General features: G+C 36.0%; 1 protein-coding gene across 3 annotated transcripts in view; it reads right to left on the bottom strand.

Moving 5' to 3' along the window:
- MON2 (MON2 homolog, regulator of endosome-to-Golgi trafficking) overlaps positions 1-24,318 on the bottom strand; it is a 122,773-nt gene that overhangs the window by 68,476 nt on the left and 29,979 nt on the right. For all 3 annotated transcript variants that reach the window (XM_065888025.1, XM_065888024.1, XM_065888023.1), the window contains exons 7-11: positions 23,704-23,829; positions 19,275-19,469; positions 7,951-8,075; positions 7,425-7,561; positions 6,481-6,634 (exon numbers count right to left, since the gene is read on the bottom strand). In XM_065888025.1, the coding sequence (XP_065744097.1) occupies positions 6,481-6,634; positions 7,425-7,561; positions 7,951-8,075; positions 19,275-19,469; positions 23,704-23,829 (737 nt within the window). The remainder of the gene's footprint in view (positions 1-6,480; positions 6,635-7,424; positions 7,562-7,950; positions 8,076-19,274; positions 19,470-23,703; positions 23,830-24,318) is intronic.

A 24,318-nucleotide genomic window follows, 5' to 3' on the forward strand; every position in this document is an offset into this window, starting at 1 on the left:
AACCCAAGTCCGACTCTAAAGCCTATCAGTTTAACCAATATGGGCCAACTCTCAGTATTTTTAAAATTTAGGTAACCAATACAAACATATTTATATTACTGATCAAGATATTTAAGCTCAAATGGGGAAGTGAAGTTTATGGGTTTAATCTTTGCCAGGCCAATTAGCCTTAAAGAGCCACATACTAAACCAATCAGTGCCAAGCATCTTGTTAGACAAATCTCTGTTCTCAAAGAATATATCATCTATTGGGAAAATGCATCTAAAACAGATAAAATACTCCTAAACATCACAAACTCTAATTCCCAAATTCTGTGGTACAGACTTTAAGCACCAGAATAGTTAAGAGAAAAAGGTAATTTATACCACAAACCTGAACAAACCCACACTTTCTTAACTGTTTCAGTGCTGCTTTATTGTAATTACTACACAAACTCCACTTTTAGATTAAAGGTAACCCATTTATTTAAATATTTTAAAATTAAGGTCAAGTTGAAAAAACTGTCACAAGCCCAACTTTGAAGGGAGCCATAGTATAATAAATCTGAAAGAATATATTGTCATTAATTATGTCAAAACAACTTGTCTATATGTCACTTAAGTTTTCAAATTATTACACACTTAAGAAGTCAAAAAAGAACTGTATACACAATTAAGATTTATATGTATGTCTTCAAAGAAAACAGTGAAAATCATTTTATACTAAAACTCACAATGAATAAAAGATACCAATTCAACAGGTAGGTCCCAATGTGAGCATACTAACCCATTTACAAAAGAAACCCAATATTTTCTGTCTATTTATGATTTCAGAAGTGAGTATCGATACATATCGATAACTACCTTAAATGTAAATGGATTAAATGCTCCAACCAAAAGACACAGACTGGCTGAATGGATACAAAAATAAGACCCATATATATGCTCTCTACAAGAGACCCACTTCAGACCTAGAGACACATACAGACTGAAAGTGAGGGGATGGAAAAAGATATTCCATGCAAATGGAAATCAAAAGAAAGCTGGAGTAGCAATTCTCATATCAGACAAAATAGATTTTAAAATAAAGACTATTATAAGAGACAAAGAAGGACACTACATAATGATCAAGGGATCAATCCAAGAAGAAGATACAACAATTATAAATATTTATGCACCCAACATAGGAGCACCTCAATACATAAGGCAGATGCTAACAGCCATAAAAGAGGATATCAACAGTAACACAATTATAGTAGGGGACTTTAACACCCCACTTTCACCAATGGACAGATCATCCAAAATGAAAATAAATAAGTAAACACAAGCTTTAAATGACACACTAAACAAGATGGACCAGACTGATATTTATAGGACATTCCATCCAAAAACAACAGAATACACATTCTTCTCAAGTGCTCATGGAACATTCTACAGGATAGATCATATCCTGGGTCACAAATCAAGCCTTGGTAAATTTAAGAAAACTGAAATCATATCAAGTATCTTTTCTGACCACAATGCTATGAGACTAGATATCAATTACAGGAAAAAATCTGTAAAAAATACAAACACATGGAGGCTAAACAATACACTACTAAATAACCAAGAGATCACTGAAGAAATCAAAGAGGAAATCAAAAAATACCTAGAAACAAATGACAATGAAAACACAATGATCCAAAACCTATGGGACGCAGCAAAAGCAGTTCTAAGTGGGAAGTTTATAGAAATACAATCCTACCTCAAGAAACAAGAAACATCTCAAATAAACAACCAAACCTTACACCTAAAGCATTCAGAGAAAGAAAAACAAAAGAACCCCCGAAGTTAGCAGAAGGAAAGAAATCATAAAGATCAGATCAGAAATAAATGAAAAAGAAATGAAGGAAACAATAGCAAAGATCAATACAACTAAAAGCTGGTTCATTGAGAAGATAAAGACAATTGATAAACCATTAGCCAGACTCATCAAGAAAAAAAGGGAGAAGACTCAAATCAATAGAATTAGAAATGAAAAAGGAGAAGTAACAACTGACATTGCAGAAATACAAAGGATCATGAGAGATTACTACACGCAACTATATGCCAATAAAATGGACAGCCTGGAAGAAATGGACACATTCTTAGAAAAGCACAACCTTCCGAGACTGAACCAGGAAGAAATAGGAAATATAAACAGACCAATCACAAGCACTGAAATTGAGACTGATTTAAAATCTTCCAACAAACAAGAGTCCAGGACCAGATGGCTTCACAGGTGAATTCTATCAAACATTTAGAGAAAAGCTAACACCTATCCTTCTCAAATACTTCTAAAATATAGCAGAGGGAAGAACACTCCCAAACTCATTCTACAAGGCCACCATCACCCTGATACCAAAACCAGACAGAGATGTCACAAAGAAAGAAAACTACACACCAATATCACTGATGAACATAGATGCAAAAATCCTCAACAAAATACTAGCAAGCAGAATTCAACAGCACATTAAAAGGATCATACACCATGATCAAGTGGGGTTTATCCCAGGAATGCAAGGATTCTTCAGTATACACAAATCAATCAATGTGATCACCATATTAACAAATTGAAGGAGAAAAACCATATGATCATCTCAATAGATGCAGAGAAAGCTTTCGACAAAATTCAACACCCATTTATGATAAAAACTCTCCAGAAAACAGGCATAGAGGGAACTTTCCTCAACAGAATAAAGGCCATATATGACAAGCCCACAGCCAACATCGCCCTCAATGGTGAAAAACTGAAACCATTTCCACTAAGATCAGGAACAAGACAAGGTTGCCCACTCTCACCACTATGATTCAACATTGTTTTGGAAGTTTGAGCCACAGCAATCAGAGAAGAAAAAGAAATAAAAGGAATCCAAATTAGAAAGAAGTGAAACTGCCACTGTTTGCAGATGACATGATACTATACATAGAGAATCCTAAAGATGCTACCAGAAAACTACTAGAGCTAATCAATGAATTTGGTAAAGTAGCAGGATACAAAATTAATGCATAGAAATCTCTTGCACTCCTATACACTAATGATGAAAAATGTGAAAGTGAAATTAAGGAAACACTCCCATTTACCATTGCAACAAAACGAATAAAATATGTAGGAATAAACCTACCTAAGGAGATAAAAGTCCTGTATGCAGAAAACTATAAGACACTGATGAAAGAAATTAAAGACGATACAAACAGATGGAGAGACATACCATGTTCTTGGATTGGAAGAATCAACATTGTGGAAATGACTCTACTACCCAAAGCAATTTACAAATTCAATGCAATCCCTATCAAACTACCAATGGCATTTTTCACAGAACTAGAACAAAAAATTTCACAATTTGTATGGAAACACAAAAGATCCCAAATAGCCAAAGCAATCTTGAGAAAGAAAAACAGAGCTGGAGGAATCAGGCTCCCTGACTTCAGACTATACTACAAAGCTACAGTAATCAAGACAGTATGGTACAAAAACAGAAATATAGATCAATGGAACAGGATAGAAAGCCCAGAGATAAACCCACACACATATGGTCACCTTATTTTTGATAAAGGAGGCAAGAATATACAATGGGGAAAAGACAGCCTCTTCAATAAGTGGTGCTGGGAAAACTGGACAACTACATATAAAAGAATGAAATTAGAACACTGCCTAACACCATATACAGAAATAAACTCTAAATGGATTAAAGACCTAAATGTAAGACCAGACACTATCAAACTCTTAGAGGAAAACATAGGCAGAACACTGTATGACATAAATCACAGCAAGATCCTTTTTGACCCACCTCCCAGAGAAATGGAAATAAAAACAAAAATAAACAAATGGGACCTAATGAAACTTAAAAGCTTTTGCACAGCTAAGGAAAACATAAACAAGACGAAAAGACAACCCTCAGAATGGGAGAAAATATTTGCAAATGAAGCAACTGACAAAGGATGAATCTCATGCAGCTCAATATCAAAAAAACAAACTACCCAATCCAAAAATGGGCAGAAGATCTAAACAGACATCTCTCCAAAGAAGACATACAGATTGCCAACAAACACATGAAAGGATGCTCAACATCACTAATCATTAGAGAAATGCAAATCAAAACTACAATGAGGTAGCAGCTCACACCAGTCAGAATGGCCATCATCAAAAAATCTACAAACAATAAAGGCTGGAGAGGGTGTGGAGAAAAGGGAACTCTCTTGCACTGTTGGTGGGAATGTAAATTGATACACTATGGAAAACAGTATGGAGGTTCCTTACAAAACTAAAAATAGAACTACCATACGATCCAGCAATCCCACTACTGGGCATATGCCCTGAGAAAACCATAATTCAAAAAGAGTCATGTACCACAATGTTCACTGCAGCACTATTTACAGTAGCTAGGACATGGAAGCAACCTAAATGTCCATCAACAGATGAATGGATAAAGAAGATGTGGCACATATATACAATGCAATATTACTCAGCCATAAAAGAAATGAAATTGAGTTATTTGTAGTGAGGTGGATGGACCTAGAGTCTGTCATACAGAGTGAAGTAAGTCAGAAAGAGAAAAACAAATACCATATGCTAACACATATACATGGAATCTAAAAAAAAAAAGTTCTGAAGAACCTAGGGGCAGGACAGGAATAAAAATGCAGACGTAGAGAATGGACTTGAGGACACTGGGTGGGGGAAGGGTAAGCTGGGACAAAGTGTGAGAGTGGTACGGAGTTATATATACTACCAGTGTAAAATAGATAGCCAGTGGGAAGCAGCCACATAGCACAGGGAGATCAACTTGGTGCTTTGTGACCACCTAAAGGGGTGGGATAGGGAGGGTAGGAGGGAGACCCAAGAGGGAAGAGATATGGGGATATATGTATACATATAACTGATTCACCTTGTTATACAGCAGAAATTAACACAACATTGTAAAGCAATTATACTTCAATAAAGATGTTAAAAAAATAATAATTATGTCTTTGCTCACTCTTATTTCCTCAGATATATCCTTTCTGTTCCTATCTTCACTGTGATCACTCTCTACACCCTTATAACTTGCTTTTTCTTCAAACAGTGAACCATTACCCAACGTGATACTACATGTTTATTTGCATCTTTATTGACTATCTCACTCACTAAAATGTAAGGTCCACAAGAGCAGCAATTTTGTTTTGTGTTGGGATTGTTTTAATTTAAAAAATGAGGTGGGGTAATGAATGAGATAATTATTAATGTCTCCTTCAGTGCTAGAAATCTGATTCTTTTATAACTTGATACTGTAGTCTACTCAATCATTAGCCTTTGTAGCAAGGCAAAGCCTATATGAAACAGTAACTTCAATCTTTTAAGTGACTAAGAATAACAATATTTCGGTCCTCCATGACTCTTTACTTTTATAATTTTAGGCAAAATAAAAAGCTGCACAGTAAAATATCATTGTGATGATACAATGCAGGCTGACATATCATACAAATTCATGATTTAAACTAGTCAGAGATTCTGCTTCCCAGTTTAAGCCTTGATTTACTGTCACTGGAACAGTGTTTTAATTATGCATATCAATTACTCAAAATATATTAGTTAACTGCCTCACAACTGTGGCAATGTTAAACACATGCAGTATTGGTTGCTTTATCTCTGTAAGCACTACAGTTCACTAAGACTTACTTAAGAAAAATCAACAATACACTGTTGAATATGTAGTTGTTAAACTGAAATGTCTCATGACAAATTTTTGTTTTGTTTGTTTGTTTGTTTGCAGTACGCAGGACTCTCACTGCTGTGGCCTCTCCCGTTACGGAGCACGGGCTCCGGATGTGCAGGCTCAGCAGCCATGGCTCACGGGCCCAGCCGCTCCGTGGCATGTGGGATCTTCCCGGACTGGGGCACGAACCCGTGTCCCCTGCATCGGCAGGCGGACTCTCAACCACTGCGCCATCAGGGAAGCCCCATAATAACAAATTTTTAAATAACACATGTGGAATCCATTAAACACTTTAATTAATTAAACTAAAAGTTCCATGTGTTAAACCCTAAAAATGTGATCAGCCAAACACTTAACTATTCACATACAGAATCCTGAAAGGTAGATATGTCACTACTCCCATTTTATAGTTGAGTACATTGAGATTTTTAAATAGGTAAACTAATTTGCTGAAAGTAACTCAGTATCAGAAGACCTAAGTGCACAAGGCCTGAAATCAAGCCACATACTTAAATCAAAAAGCCATACAGAACAAGTGGATAGGTCCTTGGGTAAAGAAATCACATTCTGTTTTGTTATGCTGTTAATAGTCCTCAAGTAGTACAAAAGAAAACAAACAAAATCCAGTCCTAGATAAAATTCTCAAAATATAACAAAAGAAAATTAGTTCTTAAATATGTTAGAAATAGGTCTAAAATTTTAAATATAATGCAGAGAGAAACATTTTACTATAAAATATAAACCCCAACAATAACATTCCTTACAAAATAATGCTACTACTACTTACTAGGTTGCTTTAGCACTGCCTTGTACTGTTACAGTCAGAATAGGTATCCAAGTTCCCCTATATTCAAATGCTGGTAGCAAAGTAACACCTCCACCAATCCCCAACATTCCTGAGTTAGCTGGTGCCGAGACAGGGCCACCTGAATTATTGTTTCCTGTTAGATAAGGGAAAGCAAGCAAAGACACCAATTTACTACTTAATTACAAATCCATAATATTCAAACACTTGGTCAAGTTTTAAAAATTATGCTATAGGAATGGATACTGCACAAATAAATGAAATTTACCAATCCTATTTTGGCTACTAGAGAGTCTCCCTGTTTCCCCAAAACACCATTTCCTTCTTTATAATAAAGGTACTAATGAGTAAAAATACTGACAAACTATGTAACATACCTTTTGTTAAATCACTTTTTAATCAGAGGTGGGATTAAAGGACAAAAGAAACCACTAATCAGAAAGTTAAAAATGGAAGAGAAAGAAGTTAAAGGGAACAAGAAGCTATACACTGATTTCCAAACTTAAATCACATTCACCTGTTTTGTTAAAAGAATGACTAACAGATCTCCTTAGTTACTACCTTAGTAGTAACCACACTCTTTAAAGAGAGGCACCAAATGAAGATTCTTCTAAAATGAAAATTAGCATCTAAACTTTTGTTCTTATGTGATGAGAGGAACTGAAAGTATATCAGAGAAGAAAATATATTCTGGAAAGAAACATAGTTACCTCAGTGAAATCAAATTATTCTTTAAGTGTAAATCTTTATATTTATACATAAAACTTAAAATACTATAAAGAAATATAATAAATTATAAAATAACTGTATATGTTTAGGTAACCTCAATTTCTCTAGTCACAGGATTTCTGTAAATATCCTCTCAGAATACTGAATATTGTAAATTATGGCAGAATATAAAAACCAAAATATGACTAAGCCTTTACCAGCTTGGTTTGTCGTAGCAGGATTTCCAGTCGGAGGGACAAGAAACAAGGACTGGATAAAAGATCCCAGTGCATTCACAATATCACGAAAAACCTTGGTAGAATGCTGTTTCATATCATAGGACTGACAAAATGACCTGTAAAATAATTTTAAATGTTTTTGGAGAAAATATTTGATTAAAAATTTTTAACTTTTTTTAATAGCAAGTAATGTTGATAAATCAGTCTCAATGCTATACTTAAAACTTCTTCAGCACACCTGAGTGATTTTACTAACTCTGGACAAAGGTTCAGAATGAGGTCCGTGTTCTAAAAAAATTATCTTGGCCATATTAACTCAGTAAATTCAACTGATGGCAATCCCTAACCACACTTTTTGCCCACACATACACCCCTCCATATACATACAATACCCAATTTTCTTTGTTTAGAAATTATTATTATTTGAAATAAATATTTAAGCTCTTCCTGTTAGCATAAATATTAACCTATCCATTTAACAAAGTACTGCTGAGTAAAGTTTTACCTCAATAGCTGAGGCTGCACACAGAGTCTGTGTATTGATTCCACTGCAACAGCTCGTAGCCACTGTGGTTTATCTCCATCCAGAAATTTCACCAGAAGTGACAGAAATATTTCACATTCAGTTACCTAAAAAATACAACATTTTTAATAATATTTCTTTAAATCTAAGAATTATAAATTATACTCTTATTCTTACTCCTACGGACAAACCAATAAAATCTTTTAATTTTAAATAAATTATGATCCTTAATGGGGAGTAGAGAAAAAGAAAAGAAGGGAAAAGTAGTTATATATGGAAAAGATAACAGTAAAAATAATCAGTGTCTCTCTAAATATATCATCAAAAACTCACACTAATGATCTTCTAACATGGTTAATCTTTTATACCTATTCTTTAGAAAGCACTATGCACCATCATGCCATCCTCATTCCTGGAAGGCAGCATGTATCATGTACACTCATGTACCCTTCATTAATATCACAACACTTTTTCCATATGTTCTTATGCTGCTTCAGAAACAAAGAGGCAATAAGCCAAAGAATGTTTGGCATATATTTTCTAGTAGGAAAACAAGAAGGAACCTGTAGCAGTTGACAGGTGTAAGATATATAAAGTACTGAGAACAAGGCTTGGTACATAGTTTTGCATTATTAACTATTAGTTATTACCTTTGGTATTAATATAAGCCATCTCCTTTGCAAGCTCTTTATAAATAAATAACATTTAAAGCATATTCTTGACATTATTCATTAAATGTCTGATAACTGAACGAATGAACAAAGGAAAAGTCACCAGTTTATTCAAAGGTTGTTTCTGTTACATATTTGTTGAGGACACAGCAGGACCTCTGGGAGGTAAGAATTAACCTGGCATTGTGATCGCTAGGCCAAACTAAATCATACTTCCACACCAAGGACAGCAGGTTATTGGACGTTTTAGCTGGGGGTCCTCCAAAATGAGTGAGCATAATGCGAGGCAAGGAATTATGAGAACAGAGGAGCCCTCAGGATTTTAGCCCAAAGTCTCAGCAGTTGGTATTTTCTAATGCCTTTTAGGTAGGTGCTTAAAAATAGGACATAATTATAAGGATAAAGTAGGAGGGATAACTAAAAATAGTTTCATCCTTAGACTGCTATGACTGGGTAAGTCATAAGGCAGAGCTTTGTCACTGTCCTAAACTTGATATGGTTGAAAAGCACTAGAGCAGAATCACATGGCTCAGCTTCTTTATCCATCAACTTTGTAGATGACAACAAGCTAGGTAATCTTCTTATAAATAAAGGATAAAAGTACCTGTACCTTCCTGAGAACTCAAATGAGAAAAAAATGAGTACAAAAATCCCCTAAACATGACAAAGTGACATGCAAGTGCACAGTGCTTACTATTTTTTATAAATAAAATTACCCCTTTTACTAAAGAACTGAAAAGAAGAGAATCATGCTAGTGACTCACTGGGCAACAGTTTTATCTACTGAAGAGTTTTAACATGAGTAGGTCCTTCAAAATGTGTACTATCTGCTTTAAAGTAAAAGCAGAATTTAAAATGGTGACAGAATTGAAGCTCACTGGTTAGGTTTTCAAGCCAGAAAATAAAGGCTCTCAGAAACATCAAGTACATCACAGACAAAGGAATTATTAATGTTATAAAACTTGCCTTTAAGAGTTTCCTTTTACTTCCTCTCCTATGAAAAAGTGACTACAGTACAAATCAATCACTCAATTTTATACTACAGCCACTAAAATCTTGTGATTTGGGTAAAAGAGAGAGCCTCTCTCCTGGGGTCTGGAGCTTTGCTCTTGCTTCTTCCCTCCTTGCCAAGTGTGAAACTCTGATCAGAGAACTAGTGTCTGAGGACAATGAATTGTCCTCAAGGGTATCTAGCAATGGAAGGTGCCTATTGTGAATCTAAGTTAAGCCTTTCCTCCAAGAGGTTGCACTCATATGAAACAGGTATCTATGGTCCAAGTCCAACTCTTGTGGCATAAAAGTACTCCGTGAACACCATTATACTAGCATGAAGGGTGATGAATGTTTCTGAATTCCTATAGTCCTTTGGTACCAAATAATAGTCAAGAGACAACTGATGTTTAAGATGAATCAAAGCCATCCTGGTGGAAATTTTCATCGAAATACCACATAGATGTCTGATAAGGTATAATGTACATAAGATAACTGTTTGCTTAGGAGACAATGAAGAAAGTCTTGTAGAATATTTAAATGCAGGAGTCTATTTCTCAGGAGCTGTTTAGTGCTAACAACCTTATAGCTAGTGGATTTGTCAGTGATAAGATTCTTTGTGAGAGAAATATATGTAAAGATGTGGAAAATTAAGTTGCACAAGTCAATTTAGCCCATTCATTCCTTTTTAAAAGCAGTAAGTCAAAGGCAGAAGAGAGATATGCTAGCCACTTACAACTAAGTTTAGTAAACTCCTTAAAGATATGTTCCTAAAAAAGACATCTGGGCATGGAGCCTAAGTGTATCAGAGAGCAGAAGAGCACCTAGCTCAGATGACAGAACGTGGAAAGAATATAGTGTACTACCTATATTATATCTGTACCTGAATGACGGGAGCATTCTAATTTCTTCTAATCACTCTCTATATATTAACAGAAGATTAGTTATCTTCTCCGCCCTGAGTTACTTGATAGAATAAGAGATAAGCTGGTGAATACTGGGGAAGAACACTGATTCTCCAGTGCAGTGGTTCCCAAAGTGTGGTCCCTCGGACCATTTCAGTACATCTGTAACATCACACTATTTTCATAAGAAGACTAAGATATTACTTGCCATTTTTAAAGTATTGACATTTGTACTGATGATTCCAAACAATGGTGGGTAAAACAGCCGGTGCTTTAGCCAGAATCAAGGCAGTAGCACCGAACTGTACTAGTGTCATTGTATTCTTCACCATCACACACAATTAAGAAAAGTAAAAGGGTCTATTTCACCTAAGGACCACAATCACAATGGACAAAAATAAAATAACAAATAAAATACAATTATTGATTTTATTAAAGCTGACCCATATGTGCATGTCTTTGTAATTTTCTGTGTGACAAAACAGGAAGCACACATGAAGTACTTTTGCTGTGTATCAAAGTACAATGGCTGTCTGAAGGAAAGGCACAGCTGGGAACTGAACTAATCACTTTTTTTCTCCTATGAGAACCATTTTAACTAAAAGAGTATATGGCAAACTATGACTATTTAGACTTGTGTATATTGCAGATATTTTCTCAAAAATTAACCAAGTAAGCCTGTCACTTTTGGGGAAACAATGGACAGTATTTATTGTCAATGATAAGATTCAAGCTTTCAAACAAAAATTAGAATTTTGGAAAACTTATATCTGCTGTTGTGACCTTGACGGCTTTTTAAAAACAAAAGACTCTTCTGATAAATGGTTGCTGATATTAACATGTGTGATTTTTGGTACTGTATAAGGTATTAACATTTGGAACATTTGCTCAACCATAATAAATGATGCATGGGTAAAGGATACAATTGAAGCATCAGATGAATCAATGAATTTTAACGTAACAGAGTATAAAAATGTCATTACCATGGTTTCATATTCTACACCTTTAAGAAAGAGTCACTGGTTCAGTTTGGTATAAGATCGAAGAAGAATATATACTATTACCTGAAAATGCCATTAAAATAATTCTGCCTTTTCTAACTATATATCATTGTGAGGACAGATTTTCTTCATATGCTTTGACCGAAACAACGTATCACAAAATAATGAAAATAGAAGAAGGTATGAGAATCCAGCTATCTTCTATTAAGCCAGACATTAAAGAAATTTGCAAAAAATATAAAACAATGTGTTTTTTTTCTTTGGAAAATATAGGTATCTTTCATGAAAATAAATTTTTCTGTTAACATGTAATGGATTTTAGTATCATCTCAGATTAATTTTTTTTTTTTTTTTTTTTTTTTTTTTTTTATGCGTTACGCGGGCCTCTCACTGCTGTGGCCTCTCCCGTTGCGGAGGACAGGCTCCGGACGCGCAGGCTCAGCGGCCATGGCTCACGGGCCCAGCCGCTCCGCGGCATGTGGGATCTTCCCAGACCGGGGCACGAACCCGTGTCCCCTGCATCGGCAGGCGGACTCCCAACCACTGCGCCACCAGGGAAGCCCCCTCAGATTAATTTTTAATACAGTAAATAATATTAGAAATAATCCACATAAATGAAAGGTCCTCAATAATTTTAAAGCATATAAAGGGGTCCTACAACCGAAAAGTGTAAGAAGTACTACTCTAGTATGTCCTTTAAGATGTATCATTTCCAGGTTTAAATATAGAAAACACAAGAGAAATAAGAGAGATGCATTCCACATCAATCATGTATCTCACCCCACAACAACCACACTTCTAACTTTTGCCCTTGGGAAACTAGAATGTTTGAACTGTTCCATCCTAATGAGTCAAGTCTCCATGTAACAAATTATAACACTAGGAATTAATGCCATATCTGAAGAATTCATCTTTGCAGCACAGTCCTAGAGCTGCCTTGTTATGAAGGGAAGTTTCACCAGTTGGTCATCACGCCCAATTGATAAGTGAAGAATAGAAGCAGGCTTTTCTCTTCCTTCAAACAGCAACATTCAATCTTTACTGTAGCTGGCTGTGCTTTTATCTCTCCCCATTCTGTCCCCCCCAAATCGAGGAGACTAAGATCAAAATATAGAGAATGGTAGAGGAGCAGTACAGGAAATGTGGCACTGGCAGCCTTGGAGAGAGGAAGAAATGAGAACTAAGAAAACAGTGAAGAATAAAATGCAGTGGGGTTAAGAGTGTGGGTTTTGGGGGTGTAAAAGAATTACTTAACATCGCAGCTCTGCAGCTTATAAACTGTATGATCTCAGGCAAACTACATAAATATCCTGAACCTCATTTTTTCAGCTGTAAAATAGAAATACAAAGGCCTACTTTATAGGGTTGTAGTAAAGTCTAAATGAATGAATGTAAAGTACTTGTTAGTATCCAGAATATATGCACTCAATATCAGCAATTTCATCTAAAACTGAAATTACTAAAGAATAAGATCTCTGTAGCTATGAAAAAGTCACTGGATGAACCGCTAGATAACAGAAGTGGTGAACAGAAACCAAATGCCTTAGTCTGCTTGAGCTGCCATAACAAAATACCATAGACTGGGTGGCTTAGAAAACAGAAATTTATTTCTCACAGTTCTAGAGGCTGGAAGTCTGAGATCGGGGTGGCAGCATGGTTGGGTTCTGGTGAGGGCTCTTTTTCTGGCTTGCAGGCGGCTGCCTTACTACTGTGTTGTCACATGGCAGACAGAGAGAGAGCATGCTCTCCAGTATCTCTTTGTATAAGGTCACTAATTCTATCACGGGGGCCCTACCTTCATGACCTCGTCTAACCTAATTATCTCCCAAAGATCTCATCTCCAAATACTGTCACAGTGGGGGGGTTAGGGCTTCAACATATAAATTTTGAAGGGATACAATTCAGCACCAACTATTATAAAAATAAAAGATAATTAAGTTGGTAATTCTTGATTTGGGAACAGAAACAAAATGTGAATTCTGCATTTGCCATGGTGAAGATGTAAGCATGCTGCATTATTGTGGAGAACAGAAAAAAGATGGGGTTCTCCATTTCTGATTAGTGGATATGAAAAGGAAAAGGAGAAATGTCTTCTCTTTCTATAGCCTTATGTTAATTTAACTAGTTAAACATGTATTTTAGAGAGGGAAGAGAGAGAAGCCCTCCCAAGACAACTCTGATAATACTTAGGGAATAAATAGTGAAGTGATATATATTCGGCCTAGTCACAGGTAATAAACTCTCTCGGTTTTTGTTCATCTGGGAAAGACTTCATTTCTCCTTCATTTTGAAGGAAAGTTTTGATTAGTATTCTTGATTGACAGTTTTTTCTTTCAGTACTTTGAATATATCACCCCATTTCCTTCTGGCTGGCAAGGTTTCTGCTGAGAAGTCTGCTGAAAATCTTATGAACACTCCCTTGCACATGAAGAATCACTCTTCTTTTTCTGCTTTAAAGATATTTTGTCTGTGACTTTTGACAGCTTGACTATAATGTGTCTTGGCTTGGGTCTCTTGAATTAATCCCAGTTGGAATTCTTTGAGCTTCATGAATTTATATGTCCACTTCCTTCTTCAAATTTGGGGAGTTTCAGCCGTTACTTCTTCAAATAAGCTCTCTGCCCCCTTCCCTCCCCATCTAAGACTCCCATAATGCATTGCGAAATAATAAGAAATATATATGTTGGTCTCCACCCCTGATTTTAGGAGAGCTCCTAAAACCCTTGTAAATAGGGGTGGCTAGGAGCATCCTTTGTTCTAAGAATTGACTTCTGACCCCAGTTCCTGACACATATCTCCTAAAACCCTTGTAATTTCCTGAATGATAGGAGCATCTGACACAGAGCTCCTAAATCCCTTGGAACTTTGTAGGTAACAGGAGTATCTTTTGTTCTAATGAGGCAACTCTCAATGGACTCTGGGATAGGGGTTAGTTACCAGAAAGAGCAAACCATGATTAGAAGCTTGGTACTTTCAGCCCCACTCTCCATTCTCTGGAGTGGAAAGAGGGGTGGAAATTGAGTTAATAATCAATCATGTCTACATGATGAAACCTCCCTAAAAATCGCCAAAATATGGAGTTTGGGGAACATCCAGGTTAGTCAACACATTTACATGACAGAAGGGTGGTATGCCCCAGCTTCACAGGGACAGAAGCTCCTGCTCTCAGGACCCTTCCAGAATTCACCCTATGTATCTCTTTATCTGCCTGTTCATTGATATCCTTTAAAATATTCTTGCTAAGAAATTGGCAAAAGTAAGTAAAATGTTTTCCTGGGTTCTGTGAGCCACTTTATCAAGTTATTGAACCCCAAGAAGGGGTCGTGAGAACCTCCGATTTGTAGCCAAGTTAGACAGAAGTTGTTGGTAACCTGGGGATCCACTACTTGGGACTGGCATCTAAAACAGGGGACAGTCTCGCGGACTGATCCCTTAACCTATGGGGCCTGTGCTAACTCTGGTAGATGTCAGAATTTAATCAAAATGTAAGACACCTGGCTGTCAGAGAACTGGTCAGTGTGGGAAAAATATCCACGTTTGGTTACAGAGGTATTGTGAGTGTGAAAGTAAAATACAGTGTGTTCTTCCTAGACATGCATATACTGGTCTACTTGAGGTGTCCCATAGGGTCTCTTCATTCTTTTTTCTTTTTGCTCCTCTGACTTGATAATTTCAAATAACCTGTCTTCAACTTTGCTGATTCTTCCTTCTGCTTGATCCAGTCTGCGGTCTACTTCCTCTAGTGAATTTTTTCAATTCAGTTATTGTATTCTTCAGCTTCAGAATTTGTTTGGTTCTTTTTTATAGTTTCTCTTTGTTGATATTCTCATTTTGTTCATATACCATTTTCCTGACTAGTTGTCTGTGTCTCATTTTCCTGACTAGTTGTCTGTGTTCTCTTTTAGCTCTCTGAGCATCTTTGTGATGGTTATTTTGAATTCTTTGTTGGGTAACTCACTTATCTCCATTTCTTTAGGGACAATTTCTGGAGGTTTATTTTGCTCCTTTGGTTAGGCCATGTTTTCCTGTTTATTTGTATGTCTTCTTATTTTCTGTTGAAACTTGGGCATTTGAAAAAACAGCTAACTCTTTTAGTCTTTATGGACTGGCTTTGTACAGGGAAAGATCTTTATCAATCAGCCCAGCTAGAGATTTTGGGGTCCTCTCAAACCTTTTCTGTCAATGTGTCCTCTCTGGGCTTATGTGTGTAATTTCCCAGCTAAAGACGTTTGCCGATTTCTACTCAGGAGCTCTCCCTGGTGTCTGTATGTAGTACTGCAGTCTGTGGTGCTGTATCAAGTCAAGGTATTGGTGCTTCCCCTGGTGTCTGTCTGTGTTACTATAATCTCCCTGGTGCTGTGGCAAGCCACAGGGCTTGACTTTGATCTCAGCAGGCCCCCAGGCACCCAAGTATGTTGCTGCTTTTCTTTTAAGCGTCCAAGAGTCAGCTGAGACAAAAATCAGTCCCTTGGGCAGTACCCCCAAAAGTCAGGACATCGGTTGCATATTTCACCCTTCTTTTCCACCTGAAGGAGAAGCCATAAGTTGGGAATTTCCCTTGATCATACCATGCTGTGCTGTGCCAGGAGTGGGATGAGGTACAGCGGGTAAGTGCAATGGGTTTTCCTACCCACTCTAATGAACCTTTTCTTGGCCTTGGACTTGCCTGGGGTGCTGTAATTTCTAAGCTGGTTTCTAAAGTTCTCACAAGGGCAATCTGTTCTGTATACTGTTAAGTTGGTGTCTCCATGAGGGGTAGAGTGCCTGGAGCTTCCTATTCTATCATCTTGTCACTCTGCTGTACATTTTTTTAAAAGTTTCTTTGTGGATAGAAACAGAATATAAATAAACACAATACAGAAAATATAACAACTGATAGGTAAAACCTTTCCATCTTTAGAGAAACTAATCTACCTTTCTTTTTTTTTTTTGTGGTATGCGGGCCTCTCACTGCTGTGGCCTCTCCTGTTGCGGAGCACAGGCTCCGGACGCTCAGGCTCAGCGGCCATGGCTCACGGGCCCAGCCGCTCCGCGGCATGCGGGATCCTCCCGAACCGGGGCACGAACCCGTGTCCCCTGCATCGGCAGGCGGACTCTCAACCACTGTGCCACCAGGGAAGCCCTAATCTACCTTTCTTAAAAAAGAACTTTAAAAGACTCTTAAACCCTTGGCACCAAGCCCTGATAGTTTACAGTTCCCTAAATAGCAACACATTCTTTTTTTTTTTAATTTAACTTTGTTTTTCTTATATAGCAGGTTCTTATTAGTTATCTATTTTATACATATTAGTGTATATGTCAAACCCAATCTCCCAATTCATCCCACCACCATCACCCCCCTCCCCGCTTTCCCGCCTTGTTCTCCATACGTTTGTTCTCTACGTTTGTGTCACCATCTCTGCCTTGCAAACTGGTTCATCTGTACCATTTTTCTAGATTCCACATATGTGCATTAATATACGATATCTGTTTTTCTCTTTCTGACTTACTTCACTCTGTATGACAATCTCTAGGTCCATCCACACCTCTACAAATGACCCAATTTTGTTCCTTTTTATGGCTGAGTAATATTCCATTGCATACATGTACCACATCTTCTTTATCCATTTGTCTGTGGATGGGCATTTAGGTTGCTTCCATCACCTGGCTACTGTAAATAGTGCTGCAATGAACACTGGGGTGCATGTGTCTTTTTGAATTATGGTTTTCTCTGGGTATATGCCTAGTAGTGGGATTGCTGGGTCATATGGTAATTCTATTTTTAGATTTTTTAAGGAACCTCCGTACTGTTCTCCATAGTGGCTGTGTCAATTTACATTCCCACCAACAGTGCAAGAGGGTTCCCTTTTCTCCACACCCTCTCCAGCATTTGTTGTTTGTAGATTTTCTGACGATGTCCATTCTAACTGGTGTGAGGTAATACCTCATTGTAGTCTTGATTTGCATTTCTCTAATAATTAGTGGTGTTGAGCACCTTTTCTTGTGCCTCGTGGCCATGTGTATGTCTTCTTTGGAGAAATGTCTATTTAGGTCTTCTGCCCATTTTTGGATTGGGTTTTTTTTTAATATTGAGCTGCATGAGCTGTTTATGTATATTGGAGATTAATCCTTTGTCTGTTGACTTGTTTGCAAATATTTACTCCCATTCTGAGGTTGTCTTTTTGTCTTCTTTATAGTTTCCTTTGCTGTGCAAAAGCTTTTAAGTTTCATTAGGTCCCATTTGTTTATTTTTGTTTTTATTTTCATTACTCTAGGAGGTAGGTCAAAAAAGATCTTGCTGTGATTTACGTCAAAGAGTGTTCTTTCTATGTTTTCCCCTAAGAGCTTTATAGTGTCTGGTCTTACATTTAGGTCTTTAATCAATTTGGAGTTTATTATTGTGTATGGTGTTAGGGAGTGTTGTAATTTCATTTTTAGCAACACATTCTGAAATGACTTGATTTCCTACAGTATTGCCAAACAGTGTATTAAATATATTCTAGATATACCTCACGTGGCCAGAAATAATTATAACTACAGTGCTTATAAAGACTAGTTCTAAATGCATTTTACATAAATAGACTTGGAATAGGAAAAGAACATCTATGACAAGTATAACATAAATATGGAAAAAACCTTTTTTTAAAAATAGTCTCCACAGAATTTAGTATAAACTACCTATACGGTCTAATAGTTTGTTATGTTGTTGGTTATTGCTAACATGTAGCAGATTGACTTTTCATAGATGATCTATAACCAATTTTTTTTTTTTTTTTGCAGTACACGGGCCTCTCACTGTTGTGGCCTCTCCCGTTGCGGAGCACAGGCTCCGGACGCACAGGCTCAGCGGCCATGGCTCATGGGCCTAGCTACTCTGTGGCATGTGGGATCTTCCCGGACCGGGGCATGAACCCACGTCCCCTGTGTCGGCAGGCAGACTCTCAACCACTGCACTACCAGGGAAGCCCTCTTTTTTTTTTTTTAATTCTTTTTTCTTGTGATGAGAACTTTTTTTAAAAATTTATTTATTTATTTATTTTTGGTTGTGTTGGGTCTTTGGTTCTGTGCAAGGGCTTTCTCTAGTTGTGGCAAGCGGGGACCACTCTTCATCGCGGTGCACGGGCCTCTCATTATTACGGCCTCTCTTGTTGCGGAGCACAGGCTCCAGGCACGCAGGCTCAGTAGTTGCGGCTCACGGGCCTAGTTGCTCCGCAGCATGTGGGATCTTCCCAGACCAGGGCTCAAACCCGTGTCCCCCACATTGGCAGGCAGATTCTCAACCACTGCACCACCAGGGAAGCCCTAACCAACTACTTTTGTTAATTAAAATTAAGGTAAAATGCTGAATTTGACTTAACATAAAATTAAAAAGAAACATACCATCATATACCATTTTCTCTGAAAAATATTTAAGAATCAATCATCACATTGAAAGAATTATGATCTGGAATATCACAACATACCCTGCATCCAAAAATTTATGCAAAATAGATACAATATTAGACTGAAAGTAAAAATTGATTTCTTAGGCTAGAATTCACCAAATCTGATAATAGGCCATGACTCTTCTTTACATACATTAAAAATGCCACATAAACATAAGAAAGGGAAGAATGAACTTTTGAGTACCTAAGAGAATACCTATAGGTACTCGAAAAAAAAAGTTTGCTTAACTGAAGTGAAAAAGCTAAATACATCATCTTCTCAGAAGAGACTTCATGCGATTACACACACAAACACATATAAAAATTAGCACTTACCAAAAGACTGTAAAATTGCTTAATCAGAACAGATACTACTCTCAGCAAACGCATGCAGATAGGAAAATATGGTTTTTCAACTGGTGCTGGAGAAGATGAAGTGCTGGAACCTTGTCTGAACTTTATATTTGGAGAAAAGAGCTTTATCACAAGAGGACATACCCTTTCTTTGAGGAGGAAACTAAATTCCTGATGCTATTTGTAAAGATTAAAAAAAAAAAGAAAAAAAAGAAGAATTAACTTAGTTTGTACTTAATGCTTATAAAACAGTCTCACAATTAATAATAATCTTTAATAATCAGTATGAATAATTTACCTTTATTATAAGTTTATACAGTTTATTATTTTACCATTTTACATACAATTCTGAAATTAGTATTGTTCTTTGAGAATATAAGATCAAACAATATTTCAAGAAGTTTTAAAAAGAATCTAAGTTGAACATTTAATAATTTTGGAATTAAAATGATGTTTATTACTAGGAATTTTAATTTTAGTAGGACACTAGCAATTAAAAACATAAAGAACAAAAGAAAGAAAATACATTACACAAATTCAAACAGATAAAGCATTTAAATAGGCAGCTTACAAAAAATCTGATTAATAAAGTATAATAAATTATATAATTCAGATTTTATTTTGCAAAGATAATTCTATTCATGCATAGAAGATTTACTAATTAATATTTTGTTCTACTTAGATTGCTTGAACAGAACACAAAAAGCTGATAAAAACACAATGACAAACAAGCAAAATTATTTTAAAGTCTGGGAATCTTGCAAAGAATTCTTAAATTTTACTTAGAATTATGGCATATTATGCAGAAAAGCTCCCTTAACCTATTAATGCCTTGACTATATTAGCCAAAAGTAGTCCCATTATACTGACAATACAAAGTCCAGTCTACATTTAATGTCTAACCTCAAATATATATTATTCTGTTGTTTTAAGCATCTCAATTTCATTGAAGCCACAAACAAAGAAACAGTAATAAAAATCTACCAATCTAATCCTTTAATCTTACCAAAAAAAGGAAAAATAAGGCATAGAGCAGTTTATTTGTTCAGAATCACAAAATTTGTAAAATGTATTTTTAAAAAAAAATCAGGTTCATTCAAGGAAAAAAATCAGCTTTACTAGAGAAAAAAAAAGAAAGAAAACACAGATAAGTAAAAAATAAAAGCTTTGCTTCATCTCACCTTCCAGAGATAAGTTAGTGAGTCATCATTGTTGACTCCAAATATATATCCTTCTTGTCTTTTATATCCATTTTTTAAAACATCTTTACTGGAGTATAATTGCTTTTATATCCATTTTAATGTACTTTTAATTCTTCCCCCCAAAAAATGGGATCTTAAGAGTAAAGTGATTTGAAATTCTAATCTCAAATCTACAGTAGTTTCACTGACAAAATGAAAAGCATAGTTAAGTCCGTTTTCATACTTTATTAAATAACCTTAGGTATTGGTTAATTCATAAATATTACAGACAACTCTGAAAAGTTTTATCTATTCACTTTTCCCCCTCACTATTCAACTAGCTGCAACTGGGTTTCCTCCACAACCCCCATCAACCACTCCATCTCCACTGAAACTATTCTCATTATACTCATGATCACTGTGGACAAACACGCCCTTTCAGTCTTACCAAATTTCTTTGAAGCACCTGACATAACTGATTACTTGGTTCATCTTGAAGCTTTCTCTGCTTTTGTCTTTTATTATGCCACAGTCTCTCAGATACATTCCTACATTTCTGGCCCCCATGTTCTTAGTCTCTTTTGTATGCTCATCCTCTCATGCCCAACCATTTAACAATGAGGTTCCTCAGAGCTCCAGAATATCAGGTCCTCACTTCCATATGTTATCGCCATAGGTGATCTCATTCACTTCCATATCTTCAATTAGCAACTATATGCCAGTGAAGTTTAAATTTATAACTTTAGCCCAAAACCTTACTTCTGAGCTCAAGATGCATAAATTAAACTACCATTTTGTGTACACTCAGGTGTCTCAAAATGAGTAAGTTCAAAACTGAATAAACTATCCTTTCTAGCAAAAGTTCTGCCCATAGAGTATTCCACCTTAGTAGCAAGCAACACACTGCTCAAGCCAGAAAGCCAAAAGTCATCTTTGATTAATAAGTATAATTAGTCCTATAACTCACTGATTTTATTTTGAAGAAGGTAAAAGACTGCTTTTTTTACTCACATTTCAATGATTTATTCAGCATTTACTTGCTGACTGTTTAATATGTACCAAGCACTGTGCTAGGTAAAGGAATTCAAGGTTAAGTTCGATTTTGTCCCTGCCCTTATAAAGCTTATTTTCTAAAAGAGAAGACAGATCCTTTCTTAGAGCCACTGCTCTGGAATATTCTTTTCCTATACTACCTATTTCCCCCAACTAACTACTCTTTATCTTTCAGGTGAAAGTTTCATAGCCTTCATTCATCACCAACTCTCCACCAGGTTTGGTACCTATGTTACTCATTTCCATAGCACTTTTTACACTTTTCCCTCACAGCACTCATCATGGCTTATCATTCAGTTAATGTTTTTCTTCCAATTAGATTGGTAAGTGCTGTAAGGGCAGGAATTTTATCTGTCTTATTTAAATTCTGTATTCTTGGCACTGAACACATGGACTAGCATATTGTAAGGGATTGGTAAATTTTGATTGGATGAGTGAACAATGAGTGAATGAAAGCAAATATTTCTCTCTTGAAGAAAACTTTGTAGGTGTAAATTTTAGGATCTTACACATAATAATTCTTTTTTCTCCTCTGCATTATAGCAGGAAGAATAAAGTAGAATAAATTTATTATGGGTACAATAAATCTGGAACATTTTTTCAAATCTTTTCCTACAAAATTAAAAAACATAATCCAAACTATAGACATTTCAAATTCAAATTCATTGTCTATGGCCATACCACCCTGAATGCACCCGATCTCATCAAATTCAAATTCATTTACAAATTCATTCACTCATTCATTTAAATATTTACTGAACACCTGTCATATGCCAGGCACCACTATAGGCACCTATACAACAGTGAACTAAGTCCCTGTCTCATAGAGCTTACTTTCCTGTAGGGGAAGTGAGATCAACTAATGTACAAATACATATGTCAGGAGGAAATAAGTGATACAAAGAAAAATAACAAGGAGTAAGAAAGACAAGGGTGCTGCCATGAAAAACAGCCGCCATTATACACAGTGGTGAGGAAAGTTTATCCGGTAGGTTGACCACTGAGTAAAGACCTCAAAAGAGTACGAGAACAAGCCATATGGGAGAAAAGCATTCCGGGTTCAGGAAGCAGGAAGTACAAAGGCCTAGGAGCAGGAGTCCACCTGGGTCATTTAGGAACAACAAGAATGACAGTGTGGCTAGAGGGTGAGGGCACTTACAAACTATGAAACCTTAGACAAATTATTTAACCCTCTTAAAGTCTTAGCTTCCTCCTGTGTAAAGTAGGGATAACTGGTACTTCTCAGGCACTTGTGCAGCTTAAGGAGGGTATGACATATAAGGAATTTAGCAAAGTCACAGCATGGAGTAAGCAGTCCAAAGTGGTAGCTGTTACAGCTATCAGTTTATACAAGATGATTAGTCGAGTTGTAGCTAAACTTATCCTATACTAATACAAGCAAGGGAATCATCAGTTAACATTGTTATCATTGAAAGCACTGAACAGTTGTCTAACACGGACCAAAAATTATGAACCATGTAGTAAAAGTTTCAGTCCCAACTCTTGGGCTAAAGGACCTTCTACTTTTTTCTCACTTGATTCACACATTTTTAGGTAAAAGCAAGGATAAAACAGATGACTTAGGGAGGGGCAGCATGGTAGGGAAAGGAGCTAGAGTAGTAGTTAAAAGTTCTAAGTTTTTGTTCAAGATTTGCTAATAACTAAAGAACCCCATGTAAATCACTGAATCACTTTTGGACTTTAGCTTCTTAAAGTAAAATGAAAAGTTTGAATTCTTTCTCACTTTTTCCCCTATTAACCTTCTGCTTTGAAATATTCTGTATAGCACATTAAATTTATTAAGCATTGACGACTTCTTTTTTCCATTTAAATTATGTTAAAGCACAAAGCTGCATATAAACAAGTAAAAAAATTAGTGACAATTTTTTAAGGCTTTTAAATATTATAAAAATAGCTCACGTACCACATTCCTCTGTACACCCTTAGATTGGGAAATGCTTGACTAGACACTCTAGGAATTCCTTCTAACGTTAAAATTTCAAACTGCTTGGGCACAACAAAAATTAAGATATCAGCAAATTATTATATGTCTAAAGTCTAAGGTTATAATTTTTTGCATTTTTTAATGTGGGGGAAAAATACATGTTACTCTCTTGAAAAGTATCTGTGAAAAAATTAAAGATTAATTTTGTTGCAAGATACTACAAATGGCTTACTTGTAAAAAGACTTGTGGAAAATCATTCAAGACTGACTCAAGTAATTCGAGGCCAAATGTTCGGGTCATTTCTGTCATGCCTACTAGCCAGTAAGGGGCATCAGCATTAACCAACTGACAAAGGTCCTGGGAAAATAAATCAAACAATGAATAAAAAATAAAATATTTCACATGCTGGAATGAAATGTCCTTTCATTTTATAGTTCACAAAAATTTTTTTAAAGTATCCCTTCTTAAATAATAGGTTTTACTCCTTAGAAACTAAGTACTGGTAATTCAAATTTTGATTAATTGTATAGTTGATTATGTAAGTAAACTAAATATATAGAGTGCACAGATAAGTGGTTATTCTAACATGGTTTTAATGAAAAACCACTTAACCCTTTAACCAAAATTAATAAAATTTTCAGTGCAGGTTAATCTTATTTTATTCACGACAAGTAATGTAAAAATCAGGTATTTGCATATCAAATTACATTAGGTAGAACAGAAATTTAGTACTTTAATTTTCCTATTAAAGGAAGTATTTTATATGACTAGTCATCCCTAATATATCTAGTTCAGGGTTTAATTCATTTTATTTCCTTAAAGTGAAACATAACATTTCATCATGCT

Source organism: Phocoena phocoena, chromosome 11, assembly GCF_963924675.1.
Source record: "Phocoena phocoena chromosome 11, mPhoPho1.1, whole genome shotgun sequence".
Lineage (NCBI taxonomy): Eukaryota > Metazoa > Chordata > Mammalia > Artiodactyla > Phocoenidae > Phocoena > Phocoena phocoena.